This window comes from Mesitornis unicolor, unplaced genomic scaffold, assembly GCF_000695765.1.
Source record: "Mesitornis unicolor isolate BGI_N332 unplaced genomic scaffold, ASM69576v1 scaffold30201, whole genome shotgun sequence".
Taxonomy (NCBI): domain Eukaryota; kingdom Metazoa; phylum Chordata; class Aves; order Mesitornithiformes; family Mesitornithidae; genus Mesitornis; species Mesitornis unicolor.
In genome coordinates, this window is record NW_010164929.1 from 21,054 (window position 1) to 36,570 (window position 15,517).

General features: G+C 45.7%; 1 protein-coding gene across 1 annotated transcript; it reads left to right on the top strand.

Moving 5' to 3' along the window:
• Nucleotides 1–505: 505 nt before the first annotated feature.
• Nucleotides 506–11,412, top strand: POU2F3 (POU class 2 homeobox 3; the record flags this gene model as incomplete). The annotated part of the gene is made up of 10 exons (XM_010194474.1): nucleotides 506–610; nucleotides 2,193–2,295; nucleotides 5,329–5,411; nucleotides 5,553–5,735; nucleotides 6,115–6,256; nucleotides 7,126–7,262; nucleotides 8,518–8,679; nucleotides 9,657–9,723; nucleotides 10,292–10,424; nucleotides 11,373–11,412. Coding segments are annotated over 10 exons (1,155 nt in total), but the record flags the coding sequence as incomplete, so codon positions are not given.
• Nucleotides 11,413–15,517: the final 4,105 nt, after the last annotated feature.

A 15,517-nucleotide genomic window follows, 5' to 3' on the forward strand; every position in this document is an offset into this window, starting at 1 on the left:
TCTTCTACTTCATGACCTTTTCTTTCCCATCCACTTGTACTGTTCTCTGCTACCTGCAGAAAAAAAATGAGAGGTCACCTATAGCCAGCCCCACCATCAGGTTGTGAGTCATGATTTTTAAAGAATTGCTTTGTGTCTTCCTTAACGCCACAAAATGCCTCAGTGTTTTGTCTGAGAAAAGCAGTCCCATGCTTTAATCCCTGCTAAATCACTGAAAGTTGGTTATTTCCTAAAGTGTTTTAATGAATTTGTTTTAATTGAGCAAACTGCAAGCCTCCCCTTGGCTTGACAGTGCAGGAAATCTATGTCCATATTATAAGTGGGGAACGACCATGCCTTTTTGCAAAGCCAGGGATGGAAGCAGCAAGTCCTGACCTCTCTTTTCTCTGAAAGGACCCCTTCCCAACCCCAATCCCTTCCAGCCTCTGCCTCCTGGCCACCCCACACCTCCTACATCCCCTTGTCTCTGCTCCCTAAATGCTACAATTACTTTGCTCTTTTCCAGATTAAAACTGAGGACCTCAGCGACTCCTTGCAATCTACAATCCCCCCTAGGTCAGGTCACCTTGTGCAGGGATCATCAATGATGCCCGGAAGCCAAATCTCAGGGGTAAGTGACTTTGCTCCTTCAAGGATCCAGAAGTCTGAAAAGGCACTGGTTTAATGAACCTGCAGAGAAAAGGCTGGTTTTGAGATATCTGCCAGATTACATATGCTTTTTGACAGTGGCAAAAGGAGGCTTGAGGGCATGAAGGACACTAAATGGGGAAAATGAATCCGTGTTGGCAGAAGTCAGCTTCCTCCTCAGTCTCTTTCCTTTCTGCAGAAAGTTTTACATGAGTTCAAAGGTAGACTGGACACGTACTTGGAAGAGATTTCCTTTGCAGGCTAAGCAGGCAAACCACACCGTGCTTAGGAAATCCCCTCGACTGAAAAATAATTGGAGGCTGAGACAACACCAAAGGGAAGTGTTGGATATGTTTGCCCTGGTCTTCCTCTTTCATGAAGGTCTGGTTAATGCCACTGCTGGAGATAGGTTTCTAGGCTAGATTAACTCTTGATCTGAACTAGTATAGTCATCCTTGAATATGATGGCCCAAATTGATTTACACTAGAGAAAAAATTAATTCCTTGAGGGAACTTTTTTCCCCTAAGGTGAAAAATTGGAATTTAGCACTTAACTCTTGTTAAATTCTAGTGGAGTTAGGTGCCAGCAGGCCACACAGCTGCTCACTGATCTCTTCTCTTGTTCTTCTGTGGAGTATTCAGACCCCTTACACAATTCAGGGACTGTTCAAGTTCCCCAAGGCTTCAAAACAGTTCTTGAGAAGCTCAAAGATCTCATTTTATTGATTAATGAGCCCCTTTAAAAATGAACCTCTAAAGGGAGTTGGTTTTACTGGGGTTGGTTTGGCTTGGTTATTTTAGTGTCTGTCCCAAGCAAATGCAAACTCTTATCCCCTAGTCCCAACAATGGACCTGGGGCTGAGACCCCAGTAATGCAAGAGCGCTAGGATGTAATCCTCATCTCTCAGTACCTATTGTCTGATCTGCTCGCTGCAGAGTGGAGAATTCCTGGCAGATATGTGGCAAAGAACAGGAAACCTTTTTGGGTCAGGTCACTGCATCCGTTGCAAAGTGTTTTCTGTTGGTGCAGAGAATTGGGTCCTGCTGGGTATTGCTACTTTCCCATCTTGGCACACAGCTGGCTGGGAAATCAGCCTTCTGTGGAGAGTGGGCTCTTGGTGTTTGTGAAATGGGGTAGTCAGCTGCACTTTCCTGTGTAATTTTAGGGTGTTCACTCTCTGAAAACGCATTATCTGGAAGAAACTGAAATCCAAGAGGTTTCACTGTTACTTCAAACAATCAGGTTTCAATTGCCAGTACCTCAAAAATGACATTTTCGTGAATTGACTTTTTTCAGATAGAAGTAGTCAATTCTCCGTGTGGATGTTTGTGTGCGCACAGAATTCTTCTTACACAGCTGAAAACTTCAGATCCTGCAGTGCCTCTGGATCTGCAGCTCTCCAGTTCATGAATTGCACAAATCTGGTGTGATGGCAATTAAATTAAAAGTGTGAATGGGGTCAAGGACAACATAAAAGAGCAGGGAAGCTTTATAGGAGAAGTGATCCTATGTGAAGAGCAGACATATATCTGAGTTTTGATATTCCCTTTGCTTTTCCTCATAGGATATGAGCTCTCTTCACACCCTGCAGCAGCTGGTATTGCTTCCTGGTCACATGCAGTCGGTTCCCCAGTTTCTTCTGTCTCAGTCTCAGGCCGGGCAGCAAGGTAAGAGCAATAAAAGCTGAAACGGTCATTGTCATAAACAGACACGTACCTAGGAAAAACCTCCCTTCTCATGACTGTTGCTTTTAATCCGGTCTGTTACGTTTTCCCAGAGTGATGGTGCTTGTTCCCCTGTTATGTTACCAGCTGCGTTTTCCCCTGTCCTGGTTCCCGCACCAGGGATGGTCCCTTACACGTCCTAGTTGCTCCAGGAAGGGTCTGGTTCCGGAGATGCTCCTGGCACCTGTGGCTTGTGTGCACCAAGAGTGCCACCTTGGGGCCAGTCTTTGCAGACTGGGTAGGGATCTCGCCTCTGAAATTCAGGACAGCACCTGGCTGGCTTTCAGCAAAACAGCAAGGAGCAGTTGCAGCCTGCCTGGGCTTCCAGCCTCGCTGGGTTAGTATGCTTCATTTCTTCCAGAAAAGTGATGAGAGCCTCAGTGGATATCTCCAAGTACCTTAGAGGGAGAGCAGATCCAGGGAAGGAGCTGAGCTGCTCTGGTGGAAGGACAATGCTGGCACTAAAACAAACAGATCCAACCTAGCCAGGAGCAACCTGGGGACGAGAGCTGAGAGGTTCGGAGTTGCCAGTGGTTGTTCCCAAATCTCACTCCGAGCTATGGAGCAGGAGAAGACAGGAGGTCTACTTCTGAAACTCAGTGTAATGGGCTCCTTGAAATGGATGAAAGGACTGAACACAATGCTTGAGAGAGTCCCTGCGTTCCTACTTTTACCGTCGTTACTTGTTATGGCATTTGCCCAAAACCAGGGATACAGACGTGCTACTGGTGAAGTTTTATGCAGCTTGTGGATAGACAGACACAGGCTCGATCCACAACTTCACAGATGTAAAGAGACTTGGGTCCTTTGCTCACATTCTTGATTTATTCCAGTACAGACGTCCCTCCATAAGAATGAAAATTCAGAATTAAAACCTTAAATCTCTGCAGCTCAAATGCAATGGTACATATCCTCCGAAAGAAAACTATTATATTGTAGGCAAGTGGGAAACTTCTCATTGACAGTATACATAAGCTCTTCTCTCTGCCAAATGATGCTGAGTGATGTATAAAGAAACTACTCGATGTATATTTAACAATAATCTAGAATTCAGTTTGTCTGAAATGGCTGAGTCAGGATAATCTATTGCTTACTGTCTGCTTTTATTAATATATAACAGGAAGCAGATTATTCTGGAAAACAGAACTTGCCTCCTTTTATAGAGTTAGAGATCCTTCTGTTAAGTGACTTCCTTTGCGGCTATAACCCCTGCAACAGATGGCCAGCTTTTTGGCCATAACCCCTTTTGGTTCCAGACTTGATAAAGGCTGGATACTCTGGCCAGTAGCCAGCTCTTTGTGGAAGAGCACTTCTATTTGAATAAATGATTGCCAAGCTTTAATGATCCTTTGCCATGTGCATGCACAGCTGCTGCAGAGTGAAAGCAGGCTTAACCTTTCCGAGAGGACATGTGTTTTGGTTTGGGTTTAGTGTTTTAAAACTGTTTCTAACTCAGATAAGGTCCCTGGTCTGGTTCATTATGCCCTGATCTGATTCATTGTGCAGCTCTTCAAGCAGCTCATGCTGGCACACTTGGATAAGGGAGTAAAAGCTCCATGCCATAAAGGTGGAAACAAGCAGCCAGGTAGATGCTGGGAATGCTGTCAGTGAACACATCGCTGCTCAGGTCTTCATCTTACGAAAACACAGCCCCGCTCTCATCAGCTGTCAAACCGGTGATTCCTGAACCCAGTCCATAATTTTCATTTGAGCTAGAGCTTAGCTTTTGCAAAGGTGTTCAATCATGATTTTAAAGACTCCAAATGACAGAGCATCCGCCATGTCCCTAGGCAAGCCATTCCGGTGATTAATTACCTTCACTGTTAAAAATGTGCACCTCATTACCAGCCTGCATTTGAAAGTCAAAGTTGTTCCAGCATTAGAGAGCCTTATTGAAACACCAATCTAAATAAATAAATGGGATCCTGCACATTCAGATCTAAATTAAAAAAGGAAAGACAGAAAGAGAGGGTGTGATTGATTCTGGAGATGGTATTTTTTCTTTATTTTTTTTTTTTAGCAGAAGTCCATAAATTTCTATAGTTTTCCCTATAGTTGTCAGTTACAATCAATAGAACATATTGACTCTTTGAGGAAAGGTTATAAATCCTCACTAAATTCTATAGGTTTCACCTACAACAGACTTGAAGAACCTAAGGAAATCTCTAGGGAACCACAATGGATCAGTCCCTACTTAACCCTTTAGGGTGTTCCCTGTGAGAGATACAGGCTTGTACCTGGCAGTTTGTCAACTAAACAATTATACAACCTCCATAAATACCAGGTTTTGCTAGTTTTATAGATTTCCCTTCTTTTTCACTTTCATCCTTTTGTGTCATTTTGTATGTTCCACAAGCAATTCGATTTATTTGAAGTACAGCAGGGTAGGGGGGAAAAAAGGGTCAGATGACTTCAAAATGACACTTCAAAATGAAATGTACAGTAGAAAGCAGAGTGCGTAGGCTCATGAGATTAACTGTAGGATCAGGACTTTTTTAACCAGATCAAGTGGCTGAAAGTTGGAGATAGAAAAGCTCCTATTGGAAACAAGACCCGCATTTTTTAAACAGCTATAATGATTAAGCACTGGGAGAGATCACCGCTAAGGATGTAATGAATTCTCTGATGCTTGGCATCTAAAATCAAAGTTAGATGTCTATGTAAAATGTCTGTGCCCTAGTTCAGCCTTAGGTTAATGAGCTACATGCGTGGATCAATGGGCGAGATACTTTACCTATATCATCATTGTAATAATCCCTTTCAGGTTAAAAGCCATGGAAAGAACCTTTATTTTCTCCTAATCCAACTCGGAGCTATGCACATTTGTAACGGCTGAAATTCTCATTTTGAACAAGAGTTAGCTGCCATTCTCCATTCAGAGCTTCGTGAGTCTTCCCTGTGCAGAGCGATGCTCAGCTGCCTGGGTGCTGATGAAGGAGCTGGTCTGATCAGATGCATCTCTTTTTCTCTCCTCAGCTTTGCAGCCAAACCTCCTCTCCTTCCCCCAGCAACAGGGCAGCCTTCTCCTCTCCCAGCCGGGACCCAGCCTGGCATCACAGGTAACTTGCCTCAATGTTCAGTCCTCCTTGAGAAGCAGCCATCTACAAAAGTGCTGTCTCATTAAGGGCAAATGGCAGGGAAAATAAAGTGTGTTTTTTCCATTGTTGTGACTCTATGCATCTTTGTGGTTGTTATAACAGGCCGTGGGCCGTTCTGGACTCCCTGGCTCATCGGTTGAACCCCACCTGGATGTACCCCAGCATTTGCAAGTGGCAAAGCACTTAACTCCATCAGGAGCATCCGAGGAACCCAGTGACCTAGAGGAGCTGGAAAAGTTTGCTAAGACTTTCAAACAAAGGCGAATCAAATTGGGGTTCACGCAGGTAAGCAGCCTCATCAGTGGGAAGGGTGGCATCACTTGTGACATGGACGTGTTGGACTGGGGGAGTTTGCGGCAGAGGCGTGGATGGAGGAAGGGTTGGATTAGATACAGTTTGGCCTCCTTTGGAGCATCCACTTCCAAACACATGAAGAGACAAACCCTTCTTAATGCTTCGTTACCGTGATCCCATTATCTGCACCTTCTTCACTACACAAAGGCTCAGGCAGACTCCAGTGGGAAAAGAAATCACTTTCTCTGGAAGGCAGGTCATGGAAACAAGGCTGAGCCTATTCTGGCAGCAAGCTGAGAGGTGTTCTTGACAGCAGGAAGCTGTGGGGTTTTTCCTGAGCTCATGCTGTGACTTGGATCTTCCCTGGCAGGGTGACGTTGGACTTGCCATGGGGAAGCTCTACGGCAATGACTTCAGCCAGACCACCATTTCCCGCTTCGAGGCTCTCAACCTGAGCTTTAAGAATATGTGCAAGCTCAAACCCCTGCTGGAGAAGTGGCTGAGTGATGCAGGTAGGTGACATTACATGCAGAAACACCACCCGCCTTGGCCAGCAGAGCCATCCAGGAACCTCTAATAAAAGTCAGCACCATCAGAGCTGAAGCTAAGACCTCTCAGATCTGTGACTGGGCTGGTAACAGGCTGCTTTCCTCTGTAGACCACATAGCAGGTTGCACAGCATATCAAACCGCATCTGTCCTCTCATTCTGGCAGTGTGGGATTCACATTGCAACTGATGTCTGGGGCAGCCCCTTCCTGCATTGCCTCTTGCTTTGTTGAGTGGCCTGGGGCAAATCACTGGGCTAGTCCATTCAGTTCCTCCCTGTGTAAACCAGAAAGATTAGGAAGGGACTCCTAAAGTGCCCATGAGCAGTAATTAGGGAGGGAGGATGTCACTGCGAGGGGAATTCACAGTAGCAGCAGCGTTGGGCTGGTGTCCTCTGATGGCTGCAAACCACTGGTATTACCTTCACGTGCTTCATTTGCCCTTCAGGGGTTGCGTGTTTGACCAGTGTACATCAGGAGGTGTCTCAGCCACGTGAGGCCTGATCCCAGGGGCGTAAGTCAACATCGTTAACTGTGTGAAATTAAATCCTTGGAAAACGCGTGGTCCGCATCAGAGCAGGCTGAAAATCAAGCTGGAAAAATAGTGTGTTGATTAAAATGTTAGTGCTAACATTTCTGCCCTGATTTGGACAAGATCACTGATGGATTTGGGACTGTTAGAGCAGTTTTTAATCATCATCATCAGAGGATATATCCACAATGTAGGAACATTTTACTTATTTTAGGAGGTGCCGTATTTCTCAGAAAGGATCTAGGAACAAAAAATAACTCATTGTCCTATTGAATATCTCTCTTCTCCTCCCTCTTTCCCCAGAATCTGCTCCTTTGGATTCTTCCATGAGCACTCCCAATTCCTACCCCTCGGTGAATGAGATGTTTGGACGGAAAAGAAAGAAGCGAACCAGCATTGAGACCAACATTCGCTCTACGCTGGAGAAAAGATTTCAAGATGTGAGGGGGGGAAAAAAAATCTTTCCATGTGTTGTGAACTCTCTCTGAGTGTGGCATTTGCTAGGTCAGAGTAGCACCGAATCCTCTAAAAAAGAGTTTATTTTGATAGCAGGTTAGAAAACACTCTAAGGTGTTAACAGGAAAAGTGTCAGAACCAAAGAAATCAGACCCCATTATTCCCTTGGTAATAGCTGTTTTAAAGGAATTACAGTTTCCTCATCACACCTCCCCATTACCTCCCACTGATCAGTGCCCTACCCCAGCTGATGTCCTGCACCCACCTCTTTGTGAGTTGTGGGTGTGTGTCACGGGAACTGTGTGGTCACAGCACAGAAGCGGATGCCCCCTTAAGCAGGTCTTGTCGGACCACAGAATTAGTCGCTCCAGATATTGCTGCTGAGTCATTTCAGAGATGGAGCCTTTTCCTTGTTAAGCATCAAGATTCTCAAGAAAAATCACTACAGAGAGCAAAGGGTGCTTTAAATCAGTAGGATTAACTTGTCCACTGAAAAATTTTCATCAAAACTGCTTTTGACCAGCTCTCCTTTTGTCTTGGTTTCTCCCTCATATCTGATCATACCAAAATTTCCTCCTAATACTGTTAATGAGAAGAAATCATTGTCAGATCATTATGGCCTCCTCATTTTCAACTAGTATGAGACATTCTTTGTAATGGGAAAACTCTCTTGAAATCTACGTGCCTAAGTATTTTTGACCTTCAAGTCTCCAACTCAGATAAAAATCCATAGAGATAAATGCTGTTAAATACAACAGAAAACAAGTTACTTGGAAGCAAGGATAGGTACTATTACTTCCCTCCTGGGTGGAGGAAGAAAGAGAAGAAATGGCTCTTCTGAGATGGTGCAGATAGGCGTACAAGCAGCACTTAGAGCTTGTGTGTCCTGCGCAGTGATAAGAGGACCATCAGTCATTAGTTTCCCCCCAAGCAATGATTTAGGGTACTGTTAAGATCAAAGAGCGTGGTGCTTTATGCAAGAACAGGGCCAGGTAATGTGACTCATCCCCCACTGCTTGCATGAGACCTGCTGTTGAATCGGAGGCACTTTCTGGTTCACAGAACGTGATCTCTCACCCAAATATTTACTCTTTGTCTTAGAAGCAAATTTTCTCCCCTCTCCAGTTTACAGCCAACCCCACCCTTTTCCTCTGCCTTTCCAGCAGCAGAAGCATACATTGATGCTGTAAGCTACGGCTTTTTGGGGCTTCCTTTTAACCTCCTGCCCTTTCTCAGCAGAACCCCAAGCCCAGTTCAGAGGAGATATCATTGATAGCAGAGCAGCTCTCCATGGAAAAGGAGGTGGTTCGGGTCTGGTTCTGCAACCGGCGCCAGAAGGAAAAAAGGATCAGCTGCCCGATGCCATCCCCCATCAAATCACCTATCTACAATTCCAGACTGGTGAGAGGCTTGGGATTAAGGAGCTCCGTGTGCCATCCCCGACAAGCTGGGAGAACTGGTGACAGCGTGTCCTTGTAATCCACTGTCAGTGGCTACTACTGCATTTCTGCTAGTTAATAGTCACTCATTTGCTCCCACATATAAAAGTGGCAGGAACCTTCCTACGGTGTTGTTAATGCTGGAGCACTTGTGAGTGGGAGGGAGAATATGTATTTGTAAGCAATATTTTATCTTGAAATCTTCTGGGTTTTGGTATTATCCATCGGAAGGCAGGAAAACATCACAAGAAGTTTGGTCGCTTGTTGCACAACACATTTGGTCTACAGTCACAAACACAAAATGCTGCTTGCAAGCCATGAATTTTCAAAGCAGTAGCTTCAGTGAATAATTTTCCTGTGAATGCGTTGTACAGAGTGTGCCTTTGCTCATCAGTCATTCTGAACAACGTGTTGCCTGTAGTTAAAGTATCACGGAGGAACAGCAACTGCCCCAGGCTCGCTTTGATTGCAGCCACCAAATTACTAATTGTCACCTGAGAATTGTCACCCATGGAGAACTCCCTAAAGGAAAAGGGATTATTTGTGCCCAAGACCAGAGTGAGCTGGGAGGGCCCAGACTAGGGACATCCAGTCTGGAACATGCCAGCAGCAATGGGCTCCTACCAATGGGTTCTCAGGACTTCCAGAAAGTTTGGCTTGTATTTGGTAATTTCAGGCTTTTCCATAGCTGATCCATAGATCTGTGTAGAGTGTCAGGCATATGTAGCACTCATTCTGATTTCTTTGCATGACCCTGGCTATGAGAATGGTGCTTCTACACCTGAGTATGAATAGAAATAACAGTGGGAGCCTCAGCTGTAGATCAGAAGTCTGCCTGGGAGCCAGCACACTCTGAAAGGAATGGGAAAGGAGTGGCATTTTTGTGATCTATACCCTCATAGTGCCAACTGCTTACTGCTTGCTTCTGTTTCTCTCTAGGTCTCTACCTCAGGGTCCTTGGGGCCCCTCTCCGTCAATCCAGTGCATAGCACCATGCCTGGGACTGGTAAGCCTTAAGAAACCTGCATTCCCATTCCTTCCCTCCTTCCTCTGATTTGGCTCTGTGACTACTTGGCTTCTAGGTTGCAGTTTCAGGTCACTCTTATTAAGACCCTTGGGTTTGGCCAGGGAAAATATCCCCAGATAACTAGTGTGCAAGGGATAAGAACAGCAGAGTCTTTGCTGAGACAAAGACATGGAAAGCTTCCTGGGCATGGTAACATTCCCAGGATAATCCTAGGCAAATTTTATTGGGGTGTCTTGATTTGGGAGCCAGGCACGCCTAGAAGCCAAACAAGAGGAGTGCTTAGGGGTAGGTTACTGCATTTCTTCAGGAAAACACTGTCAAATCTCCTTTGAGAAGTGCAGTTCACAGTAATAGGAGTTAAGTGATACTGACAGAGCAGTCCTGGAGACCTTCTGGTCCTCTGTGCGGGGGCACAGATTCTGCCTTGCTGCTGCAGGCCAAACAGTGAATCAGGATGGGTACAAGATGTGGTGGAAGCGTCTGGGCTTGGGATGTCCTTGGCAGGAAAAGGAGATCCCAGGCTTATTCTGCTTTCTCTGCTACACAGTAACATCATCGTGTTCCCCAGGGAACTCCAGCAGGCCCTCGTCCCCTGGCAGTGTGCTCCATGCCAGCAGCCCCGGCACAGCCCAGAGCAACTCCAAAGCTGCAATGAACTCCTCTGGATTCAACTCTTCAGGGTAAGGCAGTAGGGACCCACTGCTTGCTCCTCAGCAAGGGCATTGGAGGGCCTGGGAGAAAGGCAATGGGACCTTAGAGGAAAACGTGCAAGCCCTTAGAGACCAACGTGGAGCTACGTGACAGCATGTTCTTACATGAAGCTTCACATCCAACCTGAAGTTTCTTGGGATATGGCTATTTTTCTGCTTGAAGACAAATAGTAAATCAGGTTTAGCCTGAAAAACCATGCTGGTTAAAAACAACAACAAAAAATAAAACAAACTCGCCTCCTCAACAAAAGCTGGATAGAAACACTGGCCATAAGGACTGTCCTAAACTAAGTCCTTGTGTGGGGGGAGCAGAGGAAGGCTTATTTTGCTGTCTCTGCTTGGATAACCCCCTCCACAGCCAGTTTTCTCTCCTGCAGTGTAAGTATCCCACAGCAACAGATGAAACAAGAACAAAGGTTCTCCTCTGCCTCGTCTTTAGATGCTGCAAAAGCATTAGGTCTCATGTATAGGCTCAAGGCCCTTCTGGTTATTTTGAACATTATTATGAGCGTGCCTCTGCCACAGGCTGTGCTGCTCAGGCTGCTCTGCACTTGCAGTTTCTGCTACTTGTCGCGCATCGCATCAAGGATGCTGCGTTAGTAGGAAGGCAGCAGAGAGCAGAGGGTGTTACGCCTTGCTCCTGGGCTTTCTGAGTCACGGATCATCCTGTGCCGTGAATCAGATCTCCTCTTACATGGAGGAAGTCCAGCAGCCAGCTAGGATGTGAAATCATGAGCACAAGGGAAGATCTTGCTTAGGAAGATGGGTTTTGCTATGAGCTTCCTATAGGAGCAAAGGGTCACTTGCTGGCTGCCAAGTCGAAGTAAGGTTACAAACAGATTAATAATGATTTTTATTTCAAGGGGAAACTGTTAACAACATGGCAATTGTAGCTCTTATTCCCTGTGTTGCAAACAGATCTTGGTACCGATGGAATCAACCTACCTACCTCCACTGAGACGACTCCTCCATGACGTGTAAAAGGAGCTCTGACTTCTAGCTGTGGACCGACTTCTCTAGGAACAATGTTTGGGTCAACATCTGGCGTTCCAGTGCCTTCAAAATGCTGCCAAGTGAAGGTCGTGTTTAAGGGAAGCCATAGCAGCAGAACTCTCCAGGGACTCAAACTGCAGCTGACCTTCCCCAAGGATCTGCAACGCCAACCGTGACATGATAATACTCTTCCAGGAATTCACTTCAAGAATGAGCCCTTGCTTAGCACTATCAGCATGAAACACTGCCCTCTGCTTGCAAATCTCTGCATTCACACTGGATTGCCTGGCAATCTCTTATCTGGAAGGATTTCTATGTCAGGACCCTCTTTCCCCCTCACTCATTTCAGAGCTTCCCATAAGAAGGGTCTATCATGCTGTTGCTATCACGCACACACACCACAAACACCCAAACTGAGCCAAGGTTACCCAGTTCATTTCACCAGAGACCTGTGTCTACATGTGAGCCTTGGTTTTCAATAGACTTCCAAGGTCAATGGCACTGTGCTTTACCCACTACCACTCTTGCTTTGCTTTGAGCCATTCTGCTCTGTTCCTAAAGGCGCTTTATTTCTTTTTTCTTTTTTTTTTTTAATTAAGTATTTTAAAGCTTTCTTATTTTTTCCTTTAAAAAAAAAGGTTGTCTTTTGCAAAACTTGTGTCCAGGTCTTGTTATTGTTCACAGCTGGCCTCACTGCCCCACTGGTGGACATCACTGTTCAAAACCCTTGGGTGAATTTCCCACTCCATTCAACACAAAAGCAGTTTGTGTTGATTTGATGTGATAAGGTTTCGTCTTGACCTTCCCTTCTTTCTTTTATCCATCCTTTGGGTTTTATCTGGTACCAAACGAAAATAACCTCTCTGGAGTAGAGGCGTGCATGCGTTCTGGTCTTTCCTGAATTGTAAGTAATGCAGCTTGCCTGTTCTCTGCAGCATGCTCTTCTGTTCCTGGGGGACAAGTTGTACTGCTCAGGTGTGAATCTCGGGGTTTGCGTGTGCAAGCATTTCTTAATTCCGTGAGATGCCAAAGTGTAGGAAACTTCACCTTTCACAGCGTATCACCAGGGAAACTTTTGTTACTTTGCAACTCTTGACTTGAAAAGGGGTAGATATTTAATTTTAAAGTAGACTTGAGTAATACGAGTTCCTGGTCAGGTTGTCTATGGGTACAAGTAATTAATTCAGTGGAACTAGAGTAAATGGGTATCTGGTTCACGGATTGTAAATAGACATTTTTGAGTAGTAGTCTTTTTTTTTTTTCTGATGGCTTTTTTTTTAAGTAAAGTTATCCTTTGTCACTTCTAGGGGAAAAAATACTTGATCCGTCGTTTCTTATCCTACTCACCCAGTCCTGTGTGACGAATTATTGCTGTAGGGAGTCTGCAGACCCTAAGGTTTATCAGCTACCTTCACACAAAGTATTGAGCCCTACGTGCACATTGTACATAGAACTGCATTTGTTGCTTTGAGTGAGGTTTTGTTACAGGAGCAGGCACTGATCATAATGAGAGGGGACTGGAAAAGATTAGGTAGCATTTATTCAAAAATGGAAACTAAGAACATTTTTTTTAAATACTGAAATAAGGGGTTTTTTTTCCAAAATGTCCTAACACAAGAAAGGAAGAAATTGTATTTCTGTTTCCTGGATTCCCCACCACCACCCATTTACCTCTAACTGCAACACTTTTGTCATATCTGTTTTACAGTGCAAACATTAAAATTAAATGAAACTTTTTTTTTCAGCAAAATCTGTTGTGATTTAAAAAACATTTTGTGTTGGGAAAGCAAGAAATTCAGATGGGAAGTATTAATCTAACTCTCCTGATTGCTATGGCCCTTCTTTCTGCAATTAATTAAACCTCCTTACGTGCTTGAGGGGTTGATTTCAAGCCTTGTCCTCTGTTGCTTTCCAATGACACCATATTTAAGCATTTTGCCTGATTCATTCCCATTAATTTCATGTAAGCAGCTGAGTCAAACTGGCTGGGAGGCGGGTGGCTTGAGACCAAGGGATCTGTACTGAAATGGCTGAACGCTGCCAAGGGCTTCTGCCCTTGCACAAGAGATGCTACAAGTCCTAAGGGAGAGGTGTAGGTGAGAACTGGCCTCTCCAGAGATAGAATACAATTAATACCCTTCATTATGGAAACAAGTGCATCACAAGATGGCACACTACTAAGAAAATGATGCTCTCTCTGAGGCAGAGGGCTATCTGCACATTGGTATTACAGCTGAAATCAAAGCCAAGCTGTGTCAGGTGTTGTGCAAACACATCATGAGAGTTGATCTCCACTGAAAAGTTTATAAACACAAGAACAGGTCTCTCGTATTTATTGATAAACTGGTCCTGCATAGGAAAACAATCACTGGCAGCTTGTTTGTTTCACAGAAAGCTCCAGTTGAAAGGGAAAGGTCTTCGTTCCCTTGTCTTCTAGGAACACTTCCAGTCTCACAGGAGCAGCTAAGGGATTAAAAAATTACACAGCAGGAAATTCCAGCTTTCCAAGACTAGGAGTCACCTCCTGCAGCCTTAGATAAACAATGCAGGGAACAATTGCTCACAGGCAGATGTGCCTCACAGCGGCTATAGAAACACATCATCTTCTAAACAACCTGATCTGCTACCAGAGCAGCCCAGAACGGTCTCTATACTCTCTGTCCCTGCTCTTGTCTTGAAAAGAGCTCCTCAGCTGTGCCACCATTAGGACTGAAGCATCAGTGACGTGAACCCCAGGAGTGAGTGAAGAGCCAGCTGAGTCCCTATCTAAAAACACCCCTATCGCTTGTGAATATAAGGGGTGTGAGAGAGACAAAAAGCAAGAAAAATGAGGAAGTTTTAGCCCAAATGTAAGAGCAACCCATAATCTACAATCCAGCTAGAAGCATATTTTAATGGGTTACCAGAGCTTTTATAACACAGGGAAGCATTCTAGGGGGTGCAGCACACACAACAGACCTTAGTGACCATAGATGAGGCCTCTCATGCTCTGGGTGATTTGTTTCACTCCCCGCATAGAGGTCTTTGGCTGTAAGGAAGGTTTGGGTCGTTTGGGACACACAATTTACTCTAGACAGCTTTTAAAGCAAATTGAATAAACAGAAATTACACAGCACCAGCACAGCTCTCTGTCAGGGCTTGGGGAAATCACAGCCCTTTCCTGGTTACTCATCACTGCCTCTGCCTGGCCGTGATGTTCAGCCTCAACTCAGCTCCTCACTCACTCATCCTGTTCTGCATGTTTTGTGCTTTTACTGCATGTCCTGCACCACTCCCCAGCTCCAGACCTAAGCAATCCCAAACTTACTGACTCCTGTTTTAGCCTCCCCCGGGGCAGTCAGCACAGGACAACACAAAGGTGGGCACCACAAGCCTGTCCATCTGGCTTCTGCTTTCAAAACCGGTATAAAACTTCAAAGAGGACACCAGGACAATTTAAAAAAAACAACCATAGGATAAAAGCACATCCCCTCTTGCCTGATCTAGCTTTATTCTCCACTTTATTCTCCTTCAACAGAGAGAAAAGCATTCGGCCAAATTACAGTCTGGAGACCCTGTGGGGCTCTTGCAGCTGGGAGGGCTGAGGCTGGACGAAGGTACCAGCCCAGGGGACGCACTTCAAACGCCTGACATTATTTCTCCTACCCTGTTTCCCCTTCCCACGGCCCTTTCCCTGTCCCGGGACACCGAGCTGCGCTAACCCGGATCGCTTTCGCCTCCGGGGCACGTAAGCAGGGCAGAGCAAACGGGAACGGGGAACGGAGGAGCAGGGGTAGCATCCTCCAGGAACGCGGAGACGACAAGCAAAGACCCTGCCCGGCCGCAGCTGCCTCGGCCGGGGGCGGGGAAAGGAGGGGAGGGAAGATAAACGCCTCTCGGTGTTCGACGCCTCACTTCCCGGGTAGTCCCGGAGTTCTCAGAGCCGGAGAGGGGCAGGGGTAGGCGGCAGCGGCGGGGCCGGGGTGAGGAGCGAGGTACCGGTAAGGGGAGCCCCGGGGCAAGTCCAGGAGCGCCTGTTCTGCCCCTAGCCCTGTGCTGTGGAGGGGGCTCCGGCTGTCCCGGTCCCCCGC